Below are 16,828 nucleotides of genomic sequence, written 5' to 3'. Positions count from 1 at the left end.
TTAATAGTTTAAGTTGGCTTTTAAAAAGGGAAGTCAACTATTGTATTTATATTCTATAGGATTGATTGTTCTTCTTAAAGAAGACAAGTTAAATTTTTAAAATATATTTATTGTACTTCTATATTATATAATACTTTAAAACATATTCATTATGGAAATATATAATTTTATAACCAAATAGTTATCATTTAGATTTGGTTACTTGATTAAAAATATTCTCGCTTATTTCAGACGTAAAATGAAGTATAAAATGTTCTATGTCTATGTCAAGATATTCAATAAACAAATATTTAGTTTACACTCTAAAACAAATTCAATATTTTGTAATTTAAACATATATTTTTTTAAGACATCCTAAACTAAATTATAATTCAATATTTTTGAATTTAAATATATTAATATATATATATATAATTTATAATAAATAATATATATTTTTTTAAGACATCCTAAACTAAATAATAATTCAATATTTTTGAATTTAAATCGATTTTATTTGATTAAACTAAACCTAATTCTTACTGATATTTAAGAATTTAAGAAGAAAAATGAAAGTTCGTATTGAAATTGAAAACCTTTTTTGCAGAACACTTGGCAATTACTCGTGCTTTAATAAGCAAAAGTGACAGAGATAAAGTCTGATGGATTGAGCAGTTTGTGGAACTTTAATTACATTCTGTCAGTCGAAGCATACTTTTGAAAAATATCGCATGCAATTCTTTGCAGCTTAAATTAAGCATCCATCTTGCAGGATATCTTTCAATTACACAGAACCAACTGGCAGCCCCGGACCAAACGCTTGGCTGTTTATATTCGCATTTTATTTAATTTGGAACTGCAATGCCAACCGGGCACTTTGGCAATGGTAACGGTAATGGTAATGGTAATGGGTCAGCCTTATCGCCCAGCCGGATGCCTTTAGCGAGTACGACAAGAGAGGAGAAGCGGAGAGAAGAGAAGAGAAGAGAAGAGAAGAGTTGGAGTAGTACGGATTGCGGTTGCTGTTGCCGTTTTGTGGTTTTCGATATGGAAATGCAATTTTTGTCAACACGGAGAGTGAGGTTTTAAAAAATGCACGTGACGATAGTGTTAAAAATAAACATAAATAAATGTGACATTGCTAGAGCTGGAGCTCGAGCTCGAGCTGAAGCCGGCGACAAGGCAAAAAGCCGACAAAAATAAATATAAATAAGTGCAAATGAAAATGGGGAAACGGGGCTGAAACGGAAAGCTGCAAAAGATGAAAACGTATATCGCCGACTGTGGCAACTGTGAGCTAAATGTGTGTGGTAAATATTGACTGGCATAGAGAGAGAGAGAGAGAGAGAGAGAGAGCGAGAAAGAAACAGAATGGGGGAAAGAGAGGGAGAATGATGTGGTGGCAACATTGCGGTGGCTTGGCGTATCAAATAGCATTAAGCAAATGCTTAGCACAAATAATGAAAGGATTGAAATTATGCGAATGCATTTGCTACGTGAGAGAAATGTTTTTGCAATTGATGAAAGTTGCATTTCAACTTGATGAGATTGACTCAAGACATTAATACTAAACTGTGCTTTGGCATTACTTAAAAGTTTAGTACACACAGAAAAATAGCAGTTCGTTCTACAAAATAATATGCTTTTATATATTCCGTCTTGGTATAGAATTTTTGTAGAAGAATTTGAGTTGAATGTAAAATTTTAATGTATTATTACAAACAACAAGTGTGTCTAAATAAACATACTTCAAAAGCAAACACTAAATATAAAAATATAATGAATTATGATTGATTTCAGATTTTTTGAGTTTAAGCATTTAAGTTCTTAAATCAATAACATAATTTAAATAATATTATTTCTAACATGCGCTTCAAATTAACCGAAGATTCTTAAATGAAGAATTTCAGTCTCGTTAAAAGACTTGATTCATAAACGACAGTGCTTCATATATAATTTTATGATTCCTGAAAATTAGGTTCCGATTAGATAAGATTCAGAAGCTATTAAGTGACAAAAAACTGCTGATGTAGTTCTTGCTGAGTTGCTTTGATTGTCAACGCAATATATTCCAATATTGTACTCTATGGTATATTTTAAGTGTAGTAGTATCTATTTATAGTATTTTTAGTATAGTTTTTTTTGGTATATTAAAAAAATAGGTAACAGGTATCTTATAGTCGAAGACACTCGACCTAAGCTTTCACTGATATATATTGCACCTGATGGTATATTTTGAATGCAGTAGTATATCGATGTAATATTTTTAGTATAGTATTTTTTGGTATATTTAAAAAATAATACTTCAGTGTTTGGTTGCTTTTAAAGATAGGTAACCGGTATCTCATAGTCGATCACACTCGACTATCACTTGTTCTCTCAGTGTACCTTCAAAAATTTGCTATGCTTACCTAATAAACCGTCTTCGCACTGTTGTCCAGCTGATGTTGCAAGAACTGTCACAGCTAAAAAAGACAAAAAGAAGTAAAAATGCAAAAATTAGTTGAATATCCGTTGAAAATTTCGGCAAGTGTAGGCAGAAATACTGTAATGAGTTGGCCCATTACAAATGTCAATTACGGCAAGTCGCAAAAATTGGAAAACAAGCGTTAACTGACACATTGAAAAGTGCACGACTTTTGGCCGAGCTGATCGCTTAATGGTTAACGACAATTGTCAGCAACAATAAATACGATGTTTAAATAATAGTATGAAATTGCGTAATACAAATTGCCAATCAGCAGCAGCAGCAGCAACCCGCTGAGTTGGCCACAAGCCACAGTAGCCATGTCCAATTCAATTCAACACAAAGGCAGACAAACAAACAATAATAATGCTTATTGTAAACTGTAAATTGTAAATTGTAATTTGTAAACAGAAATGTGTTGAGCAAACAAGTTGATTTGCTCAAACTTGAACTGCACAAATTGATGTCAAATCATCAGTGAAATATTTTGTTTTCATAATTTCAAATGTTTAATAATTAACTATGTACATTGAAGCTGTTTGCCAACAACAAATTAACGAAATGTTTGCCCAAAGCTACTTATAGATAACATGTGTGCTGTGTTGTATCTGTGTATTTGCAGCGCAAAGTATCTCAACTAGAGTGCATTTTTAAGCTGCTTAAAGATTGTGCTAGCACACTTGCCAAAAATAGATGCACAGTGGTTAACAAATGTTAAGCAGTTGAGCAACTGTTTTGATATTGTAGTAAATTCAAATAAAGTTCTACTGCAATTGCCTTATTATTGAAATAAATTCAAATAAAGTTCTACTAGAATAAATGTTCAACAGCTTAAAACTGTCAATAAATATTAGTTTATTTTTATTTGAAAAGTTCAGTTCCTGCTTCGACTGTGTTCACACACTTTTTGTCACCACTGTGCTCTGCTCTCATTGTGGTTTATTTGCTTTATGCTGTCTTTGGCTGGTGCCATTTTTCGAAGCATTTTGCACTTTGAAAGTTGTTTTTCTCTTTGTTTTTATGTTGCAACATCTCTCCACACAAAGTTTTGAATGCCCAAGTTTCCTTTTATGCAAATCGAATATTGTCTGTCTGTGTGTGTGTGTGTGTGTGGCAAGTGTTGTGTGTGTGTAGGGACAACTTTGTCACATTTGTGGCGCCACATTGAGCGGCAATCAGACGCTCTATTTTAGTGTTAATGTTGCGCGTCATAGTGCCACGCCCAGCTAAAGTGGCACAGGTGGTGACGCCCACAATTTCGTATTTTTCGCCGCTGTTGATTAGTTTTAATTGCCTGAAATTGGGTGTGTGCTCCTCTGCTTTTGCTCTTTCAGTTTTGGAGCACTAATTGAAATTTCTAAACGCCAACAACAACAACAGTCAAAGTAATAATAATAGAGAATCAACAAAAAAAAAAGAATGGCATAATTTATCAATTGTGTTTGGGTTTTATTAACTACTTCACTTTTAGTTCCATATGTATGCAAAATAGCAATTAAAACGAGGACAAATGCCAAATTAAATGAATTTTCGACAGCGTGTAGGAAGACTTATTGAGGAGAGTGTGGGGAGCAAACTTGGGAGCCAGACTTGGGAGCATATTTATTAATTCAATTCGTTTGGCAGCCACAAAACGAAATATGAATAAAATAAAAGCAGACTAGGGCAAAAAAACGAGACATAAAAAACACAGCAAGGCAAATGCGAAGCAGAGCAAAATATTCGATTGAAATTTAAATTCAAATCAACTTTCCAGGCTGGCGGCAAATTTATGCACAGATATTTCTTTCTCTTCGCTCACGTCGCTTTTGTATTTGCAGTTTTGTTCGGTTCGGCAGGTTGCCGATACTCAAAGAATGTTAACCAGAAATACGGAACACAAAATGTTCTATAAGGAATGCAAAATGTGTGCCAAAAAAACGAAAAAACGAAAAAAAAGCAAGAATCTTTCTAGTCATAATTACAAAGTGTACAAAACTCGCAACTCAGCCGAATAGAGTCCACAAGCATTGTGGGAAATTTGCTGAGCCATCGATAAATGGCATCCACATACAAACGTAAAGAGAGAAAGAAACAGAAAAAAAGCAATGTGGGAACTTTAAGGTTGACATATCCCATATTTCATATGCGCCACATTTCATATACTACGACTACGATATCGCATAACAAATAAACAAACATAAAAGCAACGTGACAATGCGAAGGAACAACAACTGAAAAGAACCGGCAGCAAAAGGCAAATAAGCAAATGAGTAGTAAAGAAAACAAACAAAAAAACAACAAGAAAATTGCAGACGAAAGAAATTTCAGATGTATGAGTGAGAGAGGGGATGACGGGGGAGGAGGGGGCGTGGTAACGTCTCAACTCAGTGACAACTTCGAGTGGCTGCCATTCAAATGCACTACTCGAGCTTCTTCTATATTACATAGTCACAGCTGCCTTCAGTTTGTTCCATTCTAAATTGGACTTTGCATTATTCACTTGTTGTGGCTTCTCTTTTTGGCTGTTCTCTTTTTTGGCCACATTTTGCAGACACACATACACAGGCACACATATAAATGCGTTTATGACATTAACACATTGCAAGCATTGCAATTTTATTTGCCTGTTTTCAATAGGCTAAAATGGATTTATGCCTCTCTCAAGTGTTCGTTGCGAATAAAAAGCGATTATTTTGGAGAGAATTTATGGGACCGCAATATGTAGAAGATTTGCAGCTATAGCGCAGATGAATTAAAAATACGGAATTAAAAATGATATACGCGTTTTTGAGCTCAGTTTCTATGTTTGTTGGGCCAACACTTTGGCTGCAGAAATAGTAAAAATGTAAATTTTTTAAGGCATAAAATCTTAAATATTGTATATTTGCATTTTGTGTACAGTTGAAATTAACAATATAATTCTATTAGTATTTATGTTCATTAAAAAAAGCTAAAAAAAAAATTGTAATTTTTATTAATTTTTTGTATAAGCAATGTATTATACATTTTTTCTTGAAATATTGTTTTCAATTCATTCACAAATATTTTCGTCTTTCATAGTTTTATGAAAACGCAAAGTTCCAAAGTTTTCCAATCTTTTTCCCATTCTGGAAACATCTTTAAAACGCTATAGCAACAACAAATGCTCAGAAATCATTGCAAATTAAAAGCGAAAGGTCTAATTTTAGAGTTTTGAGTGCGTTCCACTTTTGTCGGTTATAATTTCTGAACAATTCAAAATAGTACATCAGCAAAAGAAACGAAGAAAAGAAATTATTTCTGAAATGCTTTTAGCATTAACGCTTAAAACTTTTAAGTGGGAAAAAAACATTGCGGAAACGTAGCAGATTTTTCGTTATTTAAACTTTGTAATTAGATGAAATTGTGGAATAGTATTCTTACTGCAATGTTTATAAATCTATACAGAAAAGCCATTTATTGTAATTTTAGCTTAGGAATAAATTATTTAGTATAAAGATATTTAAGATTTAAGGCTGCACAAAGTTTTCATTTTTTAATTGAATTTACTTTTTTATTTATAACAACAATTATTTCAAATTTAAAATTCTGAACGAACAAGTTCTTGAAGTTCGTGATCTGATGTCTGTTCTTAACATTACAGCACCTGTCTCAGAGTCACCGTTATACAAAAGACCTGTCAGATCAATTGGCAATGAGATTGTGGATTGTGGCAGCATTGGTATTAGGCTGTCATGGAATGCATTGACCTGCCCTCCGGGCTGCAAACAGATCGTGCCACAGTTCTCAGCTAAGTGGCAGGCTAAACGGCGCGTGGGCTTAACGGTAATGCAGAGAGCTGAGAGTCGGCAATCCAATTGAGTTTCGTATGTATCTCAATAGATTTATCTGGCGAGCAAACTGGAACAATTTGTTGGGGCAATTTGCACCAGTTGTTGTGTTGTGCACAGCATCGACAGCAGCGCGAGAGACTGCCAAACAAGACTTCCAGAGTAATCTGCCGCTCAATCAATTTGCAGCAGGTTTGTTTAGCTGTCGCTATCGCTGTCTCTGTTCACTAGAGAAAGAGTAGAGCGGGTGACTATCTGTTGGCTTATCGAATTAATCGTTTGAATTAGCCTGTTCTGCTCTGCAAGATGAGGCAGAGACAGCTCAATTTCTGTCTGTCTGTGTGTGTGGCTGGCACATAAATTGTGGCAATTACTTTGTTAACCAGCTACAAAAGACAAACAACTTGCAACTTGCGCATCTTGTTAATTATGAATCAAATTTATGCAACAATGGGTGCAGTAGCCACAACACAAACTCAAACGCAAACATAGCGACATTTGCATAAGGCAAATCGCTTTAATTTTTATCACAGATACGCCTCGAGGGGCATTTGTTGTTGTTGCAGTTGTTGCGGGTCAGATTGAGTCTTTAAACGTTTTGTTGATTTGCCTGCCGATAGGCAGACCGCAGTCAGCACAAATGTCAGCTGCGCACGCCCACAACACACGACCAAATACGTTCGGGTGGCTGAAGCACTCAAGCAAAAGGAGCGGGTGTCTGCTGTGTGCCTTCTGCTATCTGCCTGACTCTGGCAATTTGTTCAATTGCGGCAGCCTCTTGGGCGTCACTAATGCGCAGCTCTCGCATCTCTCGTCTGCATCTAAAAGACTTTTGCCTCCCCTTTCGCGATCGTTTCCCCTATGTCTATGCTGTTGACGCTGCTGGAGTTCAATTGACACAGTAACCTCGTCGCTTTTTTTATGCCTCATGAATGATTACCGCCTCCAGTACAACAACAACAACAACAACTATTGTGGAACGTGTAGATGATGCATTGCGGTATATATTCCCCCTTCTCTTCTCTTGCCTGTCTGCTATGTGATGCTACTGTGAATGCCTGTTTCTGAGTAGTTTGTGAAAATTTGTCATTTGCCACAATGACACTACACTCGCTATACTCTTAACTAGCTGTTTGTTTACTTATTTGCCTCCTCACTGAGAGCTTGACTCTTTTGTCTTTAGGCGTGCTAACAAGTTTATAGTTTTTATGGGTTTTTAAAACACTGATTATTTTCAAAGATTTAAGCAACATTTCGAACAACACCTAAAACGCATAATCAGCAATTATGTAGCTTCATTTACTTTTAATAAAATAAGAAAATCAATTCCCCAGTTAACGCTTGTTAATCATATTGAGTTAGGAATTCTCTAGTAATTCACAAAAAAATTCGATAAAAATGTTTAAGAAAATATATTTCGTAGAAACTGAAAGTTTAAGAATTTGATATGATGATTCATTTTTCTCGTTATTTTAATTTACGTTAAATAAGAATTTCAATCATGCAAAACAATTTTTAAAATTTAAAATTTCATTTTAAGTAAAAAAACATTATTTACAATTATTTAATTAAGATTTTATTGTGTATAGTAATAAAAGGGATAATTTAAAAAAAATTGTATAATAATTTAAATGTAAAATCAATTCTTAGGAAAGAGCATTTGCACTTCGTCTATCCATCGCTTACTATAGTTGACTCTTCTTTTGCTTGGCTGCAGCGTTTGTTTCTGGGAAATTGATTCAGCTACAAATATTTGCATAACTCATTAAGAGCGATGCGAGATTGTACAACGTAAATGCTAACGTCAACGTAAACACGTAAACGCATACGTAAGTAAAGTAAGTGTGCGTGCGTGCGTGTGTGGGTGTGTGTGTGACAGTCCAAGGCAGAGAGCTGCTTTAGTATGTTAAGTAGTTGTTGCTGCTTGTGTCGCGCGATCGTCAAGCGAAAATATTTTAATTAGTTTTTGGGCGGCGGATGGAGGCGCCTCCAATCGGTGGCTAATTGTTTGGCATTGGCTCAGCAAGCGAAACGAGCAAAACGAGCGCCCCTTGTGCTCAACATTATGGAAAGATTATGCAAACATGTTAAGAGGTTAAACAAACTACACGACAGCAACAGCAAAACAGCACAACAGCAACAAGAACAACTCCCAGGCGGGAAATTGCAATGGCAAATGGAAAATCCATGTAGAATAGATGCATACTTATTTAGTTAGTTTTTTGTTTAAAAGCATCCAACATGATGACACAAGATGGCCATAACTTTTTGACGAAATGTCATATTTGACTTGGTCACACTGTTCAAAGCAAATGTCACTTGCATTTAAAGTTAACATGATTGGATATGAGGATATCTTAACCCGTGCTGTTCAGCATATGTTGACCGAAAAGAATGTCCGAGTGGACGATGAGCGACTGCTTAAGAGGCTCGTGATGACGCTGCATATGAGTAAGCCAACAATTTATGAGGCAGAAAGTTCACAATCTAATTGTTAACCTCACTTTTTTGTGTTGGTTTTACAGAAGTGCAAGAGATTGGCAAGTGCATCAGCGTGTCGTCTTGCCATGCTGGCAGATCCACGACATGTTATTTCGATGTCGAGCGCACTTTTCGAGTGATGGGCATTCGGGTGACAGATTTAAAGGCGATTCGCAATGCGTCCTTAAAAGGACACGTCACCAAACCCAAAACCGCAACAAGGCAGCCAACGAATGAGGTTTCTTTGGGGTCTCAGCGAGATATACACGATGTTGGCATACTTGATGGTGGCAACCATGGCGGTCGCCATATACCCCGATTTCTGCCGCCATTTCCCGGCCTGCACACGTACCAGACCACACGGGAGGAGCAGGTGATGAACAGGGACTACATGGATGAGCGAACGCGTTTGGCGAAACTTAAGCGCAAGGCGCAGAAGGCGACGAATGCCTTCTATCAGCGCACGATGCCAACTTTATCGTTATTTAAGACACGTCAACGGAACGAAAGATTTAAAGGTATTATAAGAACTTATGACTATCACTTCCGAACAATTGATTATTGTGTTTGTAGTGTTGAAAGTGATGAAACCCAATCAATTGCCCTGCTTCGACGCCCTGATGCCGCCGAATGAGATTCTTGATTTGAGAATCTATGATTCGAGTCTCTATGATTCGTCGGAGCAACCAATTAAGAAGGGTAAAGTATCCTAAGTTTGAATGAGGACGAAAATGAATATAAACTAAAGTTCTTTTCAGGACGAATGAATCCTTATCTAAGAGAACCAATAATAATGCGTGTTGAGTCAGATGATGAGGAATATGAGGTGGTGGATGAAGAGTGGGATGTAGTAGGTGAGGAAGAAGTGGAGGAAGGCGAGGAAGAAGGTGAGGAAGAAATTGAAGTAGAAGAGGAAGAAGAAGAAGAGGAAGAAGTTGAAGAAGAAGGGGAAGAGGAAGAAGTTGAAGAAGGGGAGGTAGATGAAGAAGGAGGTGAAGAAAGTGAAGACGAAGGGGAAGATGGAGAGGATAAAGAAGAGAAAGAAGGTGAAGAAGGGGTAGTAGAAAAAGAAGGAGAGGAAGAAGGTAAAGAAGGGGCAGAAGAAGAGGAAGCAGGTGAAGTAGGCGAGGTAGACGGAGAAGTAGAGGAAGAAGGTGAAGAAGAAGAAGAAGAGGAAGAAGAAGAGGAAGACCCTTCTTCCTCTGAAGAAGAGGAAGACCCTTCTTCCTCTGAAGAAGAGGAAGACCCTTCTTCCTCTGAAGAAGAGGAAGAGCCTTCTTCCTCTGAAGAAGAGGAAGAAAAAGAGGAAGAAGAAGAGGAAGAAGAAGGAGAGGAAGAAGGTGAAGAAGCAGAGGTAAATGGAGAGGATGAAGAAGAGAAAGGAGGAGAGGTAAATGGAGAGGATGAAGAAGAGAAAGGAGGACAGGAAGAAGGTGAAGAAGGGAGAATGAATACTTAGGTCAGGTCCCTAACAATACGAGTAGAAGATGTCGAATCAGATGAAGAAGATGATGAAGAAAAAGAAGGAAAGGAAGAATATGAAAATGATACTTAGTGATGTTGGACGTGAAGAAGAAAGGGACGAAGAATATGAGGCAATACGAGAGGACGAAGAAGTAGAGGAAGAAAAAGGGGAAGAAGGAGAAGAAGCACAGGATACAGCTAATGAAGTTGATGAAGAACATTTGAGAAAAGATAAGAAAGGCGATTTAATAAATGAGGTTGACAATAAAAAGAAAGTTGAGATGGAAATTGAAAAGAAGTTTGTGAAGGTAGTGGAAAAGAAATTGAAGACGCAAGCTAAGGAATATGATGAAGATGACGAAGGAGCGGAAGAAGAAGACGAAAGTGAGGAGGAATATGAGGAAACAGATAAGACGGACGATGAGAAAGATGAGGTGAAAGATGAAATATAAAAATTACAGTTGAGGAGGAGAAAGAAAAGAAAAATCAGATAGAAGCAGAGTAGAAGAACAAGAAAGATGAGGAAGAGCTCGATGGAAATGAAGACATAAATAATGATCGGGAGAAGCAGATAGATAAATATAAATCAAATTGAGAATGATATATAAATTAAAGATGATGAGGAAATTATAGAAATTAACAGGAATTATAAAAAAGAAAATGAAGAAGTAGAGAAGGATTCAAAGGAAGACTCTGTGATGGGATCTAAGAAAGCAATTGATGACAATGTAAATGGTCAGAAGGTTGATGACAGCAATAAGCTAATGATGCTTCCCAACTTGGACTAATGCATTGCATTAAAGTTAAATGTTATTTTTATCGCATCTTTCAAATTAATCTTTACATAACAGAATATTATTAAAAACTTTGATTATTGTTTTAGTATTATATCGGATTTCAATACAGTACATAATTGAATTTATATGATTTTGCTGTGCTTTACAATAAACACTTCAAACTTAGTAAACAATATTTTCAAGTGTTGCGAAACACAAAAGTGTCCAATAATAAAAGATGGCTGTCAAATCTTAATTGAGGTTAGTTAAGCGACATAATATCACTTGCAAACACTGATTAAAATGCAAGTTTATTGACCTTGCGACATCCCACGAGACTTGTGACTTTCAGCCAGTGTCATTGGCATTTGAATGAAAAGACTAAACGGACTGCAAATTGAAATGATTGAGAGCGATATAAAATTACAATCAGCAGTTGGAATCTTGCTCAATCTCGTCTATGTTCACTTGTGTTTGTTTTTATTTTTTAACGAGTCACACGCTTCGTGTCCAGCTCATTTCAGTTAATTGCAAAGAGTCCTGAAACCAAATAAGCAATGTGAGCAATTTAATTTATTTCAATTACATTTCATTAAAAACTGACACACGTTCTCAATGGAGGAGAAAGAGGACAGACTGGTTCTCTCTTTTTACTTTTTGCTCTTTGCTCTTCTCTCACAATTCTCTTTCACTTTGTTGGACACCTCAACCGGGATTCCAGTTCGTGTGCTACCAAAATACAAATGAGGCAAAGGGCAAAAAGGGTGCAAAAGTTCAAAGTGCTACAACGTGGCACTGCAGCAACTGCTGGCTCCTGTGATGCTCCTGCTGGTGATGCTGCTGGTGATGCTGATGCTAACGGTAACGATTCCAAAGTATTAAATAACTTTGTAATTTAATTAACTTTGACGTCGTCGTCGTCATCGTCGTCGTTGCGCCGCTTAACTTTGATTAACGTTTTGCAATTTTTCAACAAGTTTCACTTGAACTTCTCTCACGTAGCCTCTGATCCCAGGTGAGGAGGGGCAGCTGTAGAAATGTAGAATGGGCAGCAGCAGCTAAAGGATAAGGATTGCCGTCTATGCTTGAAACTCGAAGAGTTCGGATTACACGCGACTTTTGCAAGTGCCTTTTGCCTTTTGCCGTTTGCTCGGCTGCAGTTATTTGTGTCTTTCAAGTTATTTGATCCAAAGTATTTGAGATTTGAGGCACTGCGCCAACTTGGTGGCAACTTTAGACTTTTCTCTTGCTACTCGCTGTGGCAAGCGACATTCTTTCACTTTTATACACATTTATATTTTATTTTGAAGCAGCTGTCAAAAGATAATGATTAACTTTAACTTTGGTTTAAAAAACTTCGCTCTGAACTTGCGAAATTCAATTAGAGAACCAATTAAAATCACAAACAAATGACTTGTTCTTTGCAGACTTGCAACAATCGAGCACTTGCCACAAGCTCGCCAACTTTTGTTGCTCTCTTTATTTTTTTTTTTTTGTTTTAAGCCACATGGATTTCAACATTTCCGTTGATTATTTGATTTGGCAATAGCTGAAAGCATTTCACCCGCCATTTGACTTTGATGCGCACTGTGCGCTGATGCGGTGTATGTTGCAGCTGCAGCTGCCAGGCGCCGCCTGTTTAGCGTGCAACATTAAAATGCATAAACATAAACAATCGAGGAATTGAGGAACACAATGCCCACATGGGGGCCATAAAGACTGGAGCACATTAAAAGCCAAAGTCGAAGCCAAAATTTGAAAATACGAAAATACGAAAAAAAAAATCAAATTCTCATTGCTTCAAATGTGCAATAATTACGCAAATGAAAGGCCAACAACAAACAACATAAATTCTGAAATTGTTTAGATATGCGACTGCATTCCGTTTTTTTTTTGTCTTCTTTTTCTATTCTGCTCTAAATTCAATTTGATTCTTTTCGTTTTATACGGTTTTTTGCCTTGTGCCCATTTGGTTTGTCATTTTAACCCATTTAACCCATTCTTGCCTGCCACAAAAATGGCCGCGGCAACAGTTTTTTGTTTATCTGCGGTCAACGATGATAAATTTGAAAATTATGGCACAGTTTTGATTTGTTTTTATATTTTTGTTGCTCTTTTGCTTCAGTTGACTCTGTAGCAAGGCCAGTGGGCGTGGAAATTGTGTATTTAATTATTTATTTTAGTCGACTTTGTTTTAGGCACAAAGCACATAAAAAAAACAACACATAGATAAAATGACGGAAGTGGAAACGTGCAACAGCATAAAGTAAGAATATACAACAAAAAAAAAATAAACAAATACATGACGTACAGCTCAAAAAGTTACACTGATGTTGACTTTAAAATAAAATATAAATCATCACGCAAAAGGGAAGAACGTAATCTGTTTCCTATTTCCTCTTTCATTATTTTTTTTTTTTATTTGTATTATTTTTGATTACATTTTATTGATTGTTTCTACTATTTGTTGAAATACAGTATTCGTGAGTTGTATTTAGGTTCTGAAACATATTTTTTTAAAAGAATGATTAGCTTTTACTGAAGTGGCCTTATCATCATTTTTGCAAATTTAATCGGCGTCATCTGTGGTGCAAAACGTAACGTAAAATTCCTGAAATGTAATAGACTGTTAAGAACATTTTCTTATTGCCAACAATCTTAAATTATTACCACCAATAGCAGATTTGAATAAAATCGGGAAATGTCAAAGAATCGCAATTCTTCGATGTAAAAGCCTGCACATCTGCTGCTGATATCTTTTCATGCCAGTTACCTTCCATTTTGTCGAAAGCATTGCCCGAGTAGTTACCGAGTTCTTTTAAATTGTAGAATTCCTTTTCGTCACCAATGACAAACTTACTATATCGGGCATAGATGGTCTTATTCAAAAATCTTTCAATATATATACAATTCATGTGGCTGGGATTGTGTTAGCAAATGAATCTTCTCAAGCCCAAGAAAGAATTCTCCACGAAGATTCCCAAAGCCATCCTTATACTCTGACCACGTTCGATTAAAATCTAAACCATCATTCTTACGCCTCTGTATAACAGTCCAACCAGCTCCAGCTTCAAGCAAGTTTGATTCACACAGAACTGTCATTGTTTGCCCTGTAGGAAGTCTAATCTCATGAACATCCGTCAGCTTGCCGAGACAGCTAGATGTTTCTTTAGATTCTTTTATTTTTACAACTTCTGATAGCACATTATTAATCTCTTTGCCTTTTGTAGTTAATTGAATCTCATATTGATCAATAAGTTTCTTTTGATATTGATTTTGACTTTCACACAATTCACTCAACTTGATTTGCTGTGCTAGTTGCATGTCCCTAGACTTAATTAACTCATTTAAGTTCTTTATTTCATCTGCTTGTGATTTAATTGTATACTGTAGCTCGTTTAATTCTTGTGTCATTGATTGGACCGGGTTTACGTATTGTAGAAGTGGCTTCACAACTTGATAGCAATAGGTACTGCATTGATCATCCAATTCTTTTGAGTAAACGGAGCACTGAGTTGAGTTTGAACATAGTATTCGTATTATAATCTATAATTTCATGAAGATATTTTCCGAGCTTTTCACTTGTTTAGCAACTAAAAATATTGTCAATATGCATGTATAAGTAGAAAGATTCATTGTAATTTTTTATTCCGATTCGTGTCACAACTAAACAACAAGTGAATGATATTTATTTTGAAGACAAATAACTTGAAACCATAAATAGCGATTTTATTGTAGAATTTACTAATATTTTTATACCCGCTACCCGTAGGGTAGAAGGGTATTATAACTTTGTGCCGACAGGAAATGTATTGTATGTAATGAAAGGAGGCATCTCCGACCCCATAAAGTATATCCGTATGTCCGTGTGTCCGTCCGTCTGTATGAACACCTGGATCTCAGAGACTATACAAAGTAGATATACGTATTACATTTTAGTGATTATTTCTACTGTTGATTGAAATACAACATACGTAAGTTGTATTTAGGCTCTGAAACATATCCTTTTAAAAGAATGATTAGCTTTTACTGAAGTGGCCTAATCATCATTTCTGCAAATTTAATTCGAGTTGACATGGTCACCAGATTATCAAATGGTAAAAAACGCATGTTAATATTCCTGAAATGTAATACAATGTTAAGAACATTTTCTTATTGCCAACAATCTTAAATTATTACCACCAATAGCATTTTTTTAAAGGAGAGAATAACATCAAGTAAGGGCAATTCTCCGATAAATCCACATCTGCCGCTGATATCTTTTGATGTAAGTGATTTTCCATTTCAGCTTTAGCAGTGCCCGAGTAGTTTCCGAGTTCTCTTAAATTGTAGAATTTTTTTTCGTCACCAATGACAAACTTACTATATCGGGCATAGATGGTCTCATTGGAAAATCTTTCAATAAATATATACAATTCATGTGGTTGGGATTGTGTTAGCAAATAAATTTTCTCAAGCCCAAGAAAGAACTCTCCACGAAGATTCCCAAAGCCATACTTATACTCTGACCACGTTCGATTAAAATCTAAACCATCATTCTTACGCCTCTGTATAACAGTCCAACCAGCTCCAGCTTCAAGCAAGTTTGATTCACACGGAACTATTATTATTTGCCCTGTAGGAAGTCGAATCTCATGAAGATCCGTCGACTTTCCGAGACAGCTAGAAGTTTCATTAGATTCTGTTATTTTTACAACTTCTGATTGCACATTACTAATATCTTTGCCTTTTGTAGTTAATTGAATCTCACATTGATCAATAAGTTTCTTTTGATATTGATTTTGGCTTTCACACGATTCACTCAACTTGATTTGCTGTGCTAGTTGCATGTCCCTAGACTTAATCAACTCATTTAAGTTCTTTATTTCAGCTGCTTGCGATTTAATTGTATGCTGCAGCTCGTTTAATTCTTGTGTCATTGATTGTACCGGGTTTACGTATTGTAGAAGTGGCTTCACAACTTGATAGCAATAGGTACTGCATTGATCATCCAATTCTTTTGAGTAAACGGAGCACTGAATTGAGTTTGAACTTAGTATTCGTATGTAGTGTATAATTTCATGAAGATATTTACCGAGCTATTCACTTGCTTAACAACTAACAATATTGACAATATGCACGTATAAGTAGAAATATTCATTTTAATGACTTATACGTTTATTTAATTTAATTCCGATTCGTGATACAACTAAACTGCAAATGAATGCTATTTATTTTGAAAAGCAGAATGAAAACATTTCTAAATGCATTTCCAATCTTTGATTAAATGTTTAAACTTTTGATAACCTTTAGTATAATTTTAATACGTAATCGGAAAGCGCGTTGCTTTCTTATATGTAATTAAATATTTTTCCACTTGGGTATATATTATTCTATATATAACATATATATATATATATTGAATGAAATAGTATATCAATACCAATTATAGATTTCGGTATAGTGCAGTATTTTTCGGTATATTGGTTTGGTATATTTTACGAATTATACCGCACTATTGCTGTTTTATTGAAAATGAATGCAATAATAAAGCTTTCAGTATAATTCAGTGTGTCTTCGGTATATTAATTTGGTATATTTTACGAATAATTCCGCACTGTTGTGGTTTTATTTAAAATGAGTACTGGGTATCTTACAGTTAAGCAAATTCGGCTCTATATACCTTTATTTTGTTATATTATTCTCATTATTTTTTAATTCCATAATATTATTACGACTTGTTTTTTCAAATAGATAAGAAACTATAGAAATGTTGTACATTTTGCATGAATCATAGTTACATCAATTTCAATTATTATTATCAATTTTAATGAGTTAGTATTTATTTACAACAAGTATTTTACATTTTGCAAAGTTCATTCAAATTGTTT

At 35.4% G+C, this 16,828-nt stretch overlaps 4 protein-coding genes across 5 annotated transcripts in view; 2 read left to right on the top strand and 2 right to left on the bottom strand.

Annotated features, from left to right (window-relative positions):
- Positions 1–16,828, bottom strand: part of LOC117570477 (trichohyalin) — a 67,485-nt gene that overhangs the window by 17,699 nt on the left and 32,958 nt on the right. For both annotated transcript variants that reach the window (XM_034252161.2, XM_034252162.2), the window contains exon 2: positions 2,391–2,444. The gene's annotated coding sequence lies outside the window, so the exon portion shown is untranslated. The remainder of the gene's footprint in view (positions 1–2,390; positions 2,445–16,828) is intronic.
- On the top strand, positions 8,514–10,177 carry LOC117572266 (uncharacterized). Its single transcript, XM_034254965.2, has 4 exons — positions 8,514–8,688; positions 8,763–9,236; positions 9,292–9,417; positions 9,477–10,177. Exons 1-4 carry the CDS (start codon positions 8,514–8,516, stop codon positions 10,175–10,177), a joined length of 1,476 nt encoding a protein of 491 aa, XP_034110856.2.
- LOC117572270 (glutamic acid-rich protein-like) lies at positions 9,978–10,634 on the top strand. The gene is made up of 2 exons (XM_034254973.2): positions 9,978–10,058; positions 10,095–10,634. The coding sequence occupies exon 2, from the start codon at positions 10,206–10,208 to the stop codon at positions 10,632–10,634; it is 429 nt and encodes a 142-aa protein (XP_034110864.1). The 5' UTR covers positions 9,978–10,058; positions 10,095–10,205.
- On the bottom strand, positions 11,741–16,185 carry LOC117570480 (uncharacterized). Its single transcript, XM_052003588.1, has 4 exons — positions 16,033–16,185; positions 15,765–15,973; positions 15,456–15,620; positions 11,741–11,813 (listed from the first exon to the last, which is right to left on the bottom strand). The coding sequence occupies exons 1-4, from the start codon at positions 16,096–16,098 to the stop codon at positions 11,741–11,743; spliced, it is 513 nt and encodes a 170-aa protein (XP_051859548.1). The 5' UTR covers positions 16,099–16,185.

This window comes from Drosophila albomicans, chromosome 3, assembly GCF_009650485.2.
Source record: "Drosophila albomicans strain 15112-1751.03 chromosome 3, ASM965048v2, whole genome shotgun sequence".
Lineage (NCBI taxonomy): Eukaryota > Metazoa > Arthropoda > Insecta > Diptera > Drosophilidae > Drosophila > Drosophila albomicans.
Note: the sequence above shows the minus strand (reverse complement) of the source record. Positions and strands in the feature narration are given on the sequence as shown.

Coding starts and splice junctions, on each gene's coding strand:
- LOC117572266 (XM_034254965.2), top strand. CDS start 8,514: ATGTCATATTTGACTTGGTCACACTGTTCAAAGCAAATGTCACTTGCA. Junction 8,689..8,762: donor CGTGATGACGCTGCATATGA/GTAAGCCAACAA, acceptor TTGGTTTTACAG/AAGTGCAAGAGATTGGCAAG. Junction 9,237..9,291: donor ACGGAACGAAAGATTTAAAG/GTATTATAAGAA, acceptor TTGTGTTTGTAG/TGTTGAAAGTGATGAAACCC.
- LOC117572270 (XM_034254973.2), top strand. CDS start 10,206: ATGTCGAATCAGATGAAGAAGATGATGAAGAAAAAGAAGGAAAGGAAG.
- LOC117570480 (XM_052003588.1), bottom strand. CDS start 16,098: ATGAATATTTCTACTTATACGTGCATATTGTCAATATTGTTAGTTGTT. Junction 15,621..15,764: donor CAACTAGCACAGCAAATCAA/GTTGAGTGAATC, acceptor TGAAACTTCTAG/CTGTCTCGGAAAGTCGACGG. Junction 11,814..15,455: donor CGAACGTGGTCAGAGTATAA/GTATGGCTTTGG, acceptor CGTTACCGTTAG/CATCAGCATCACCAGCAGCA.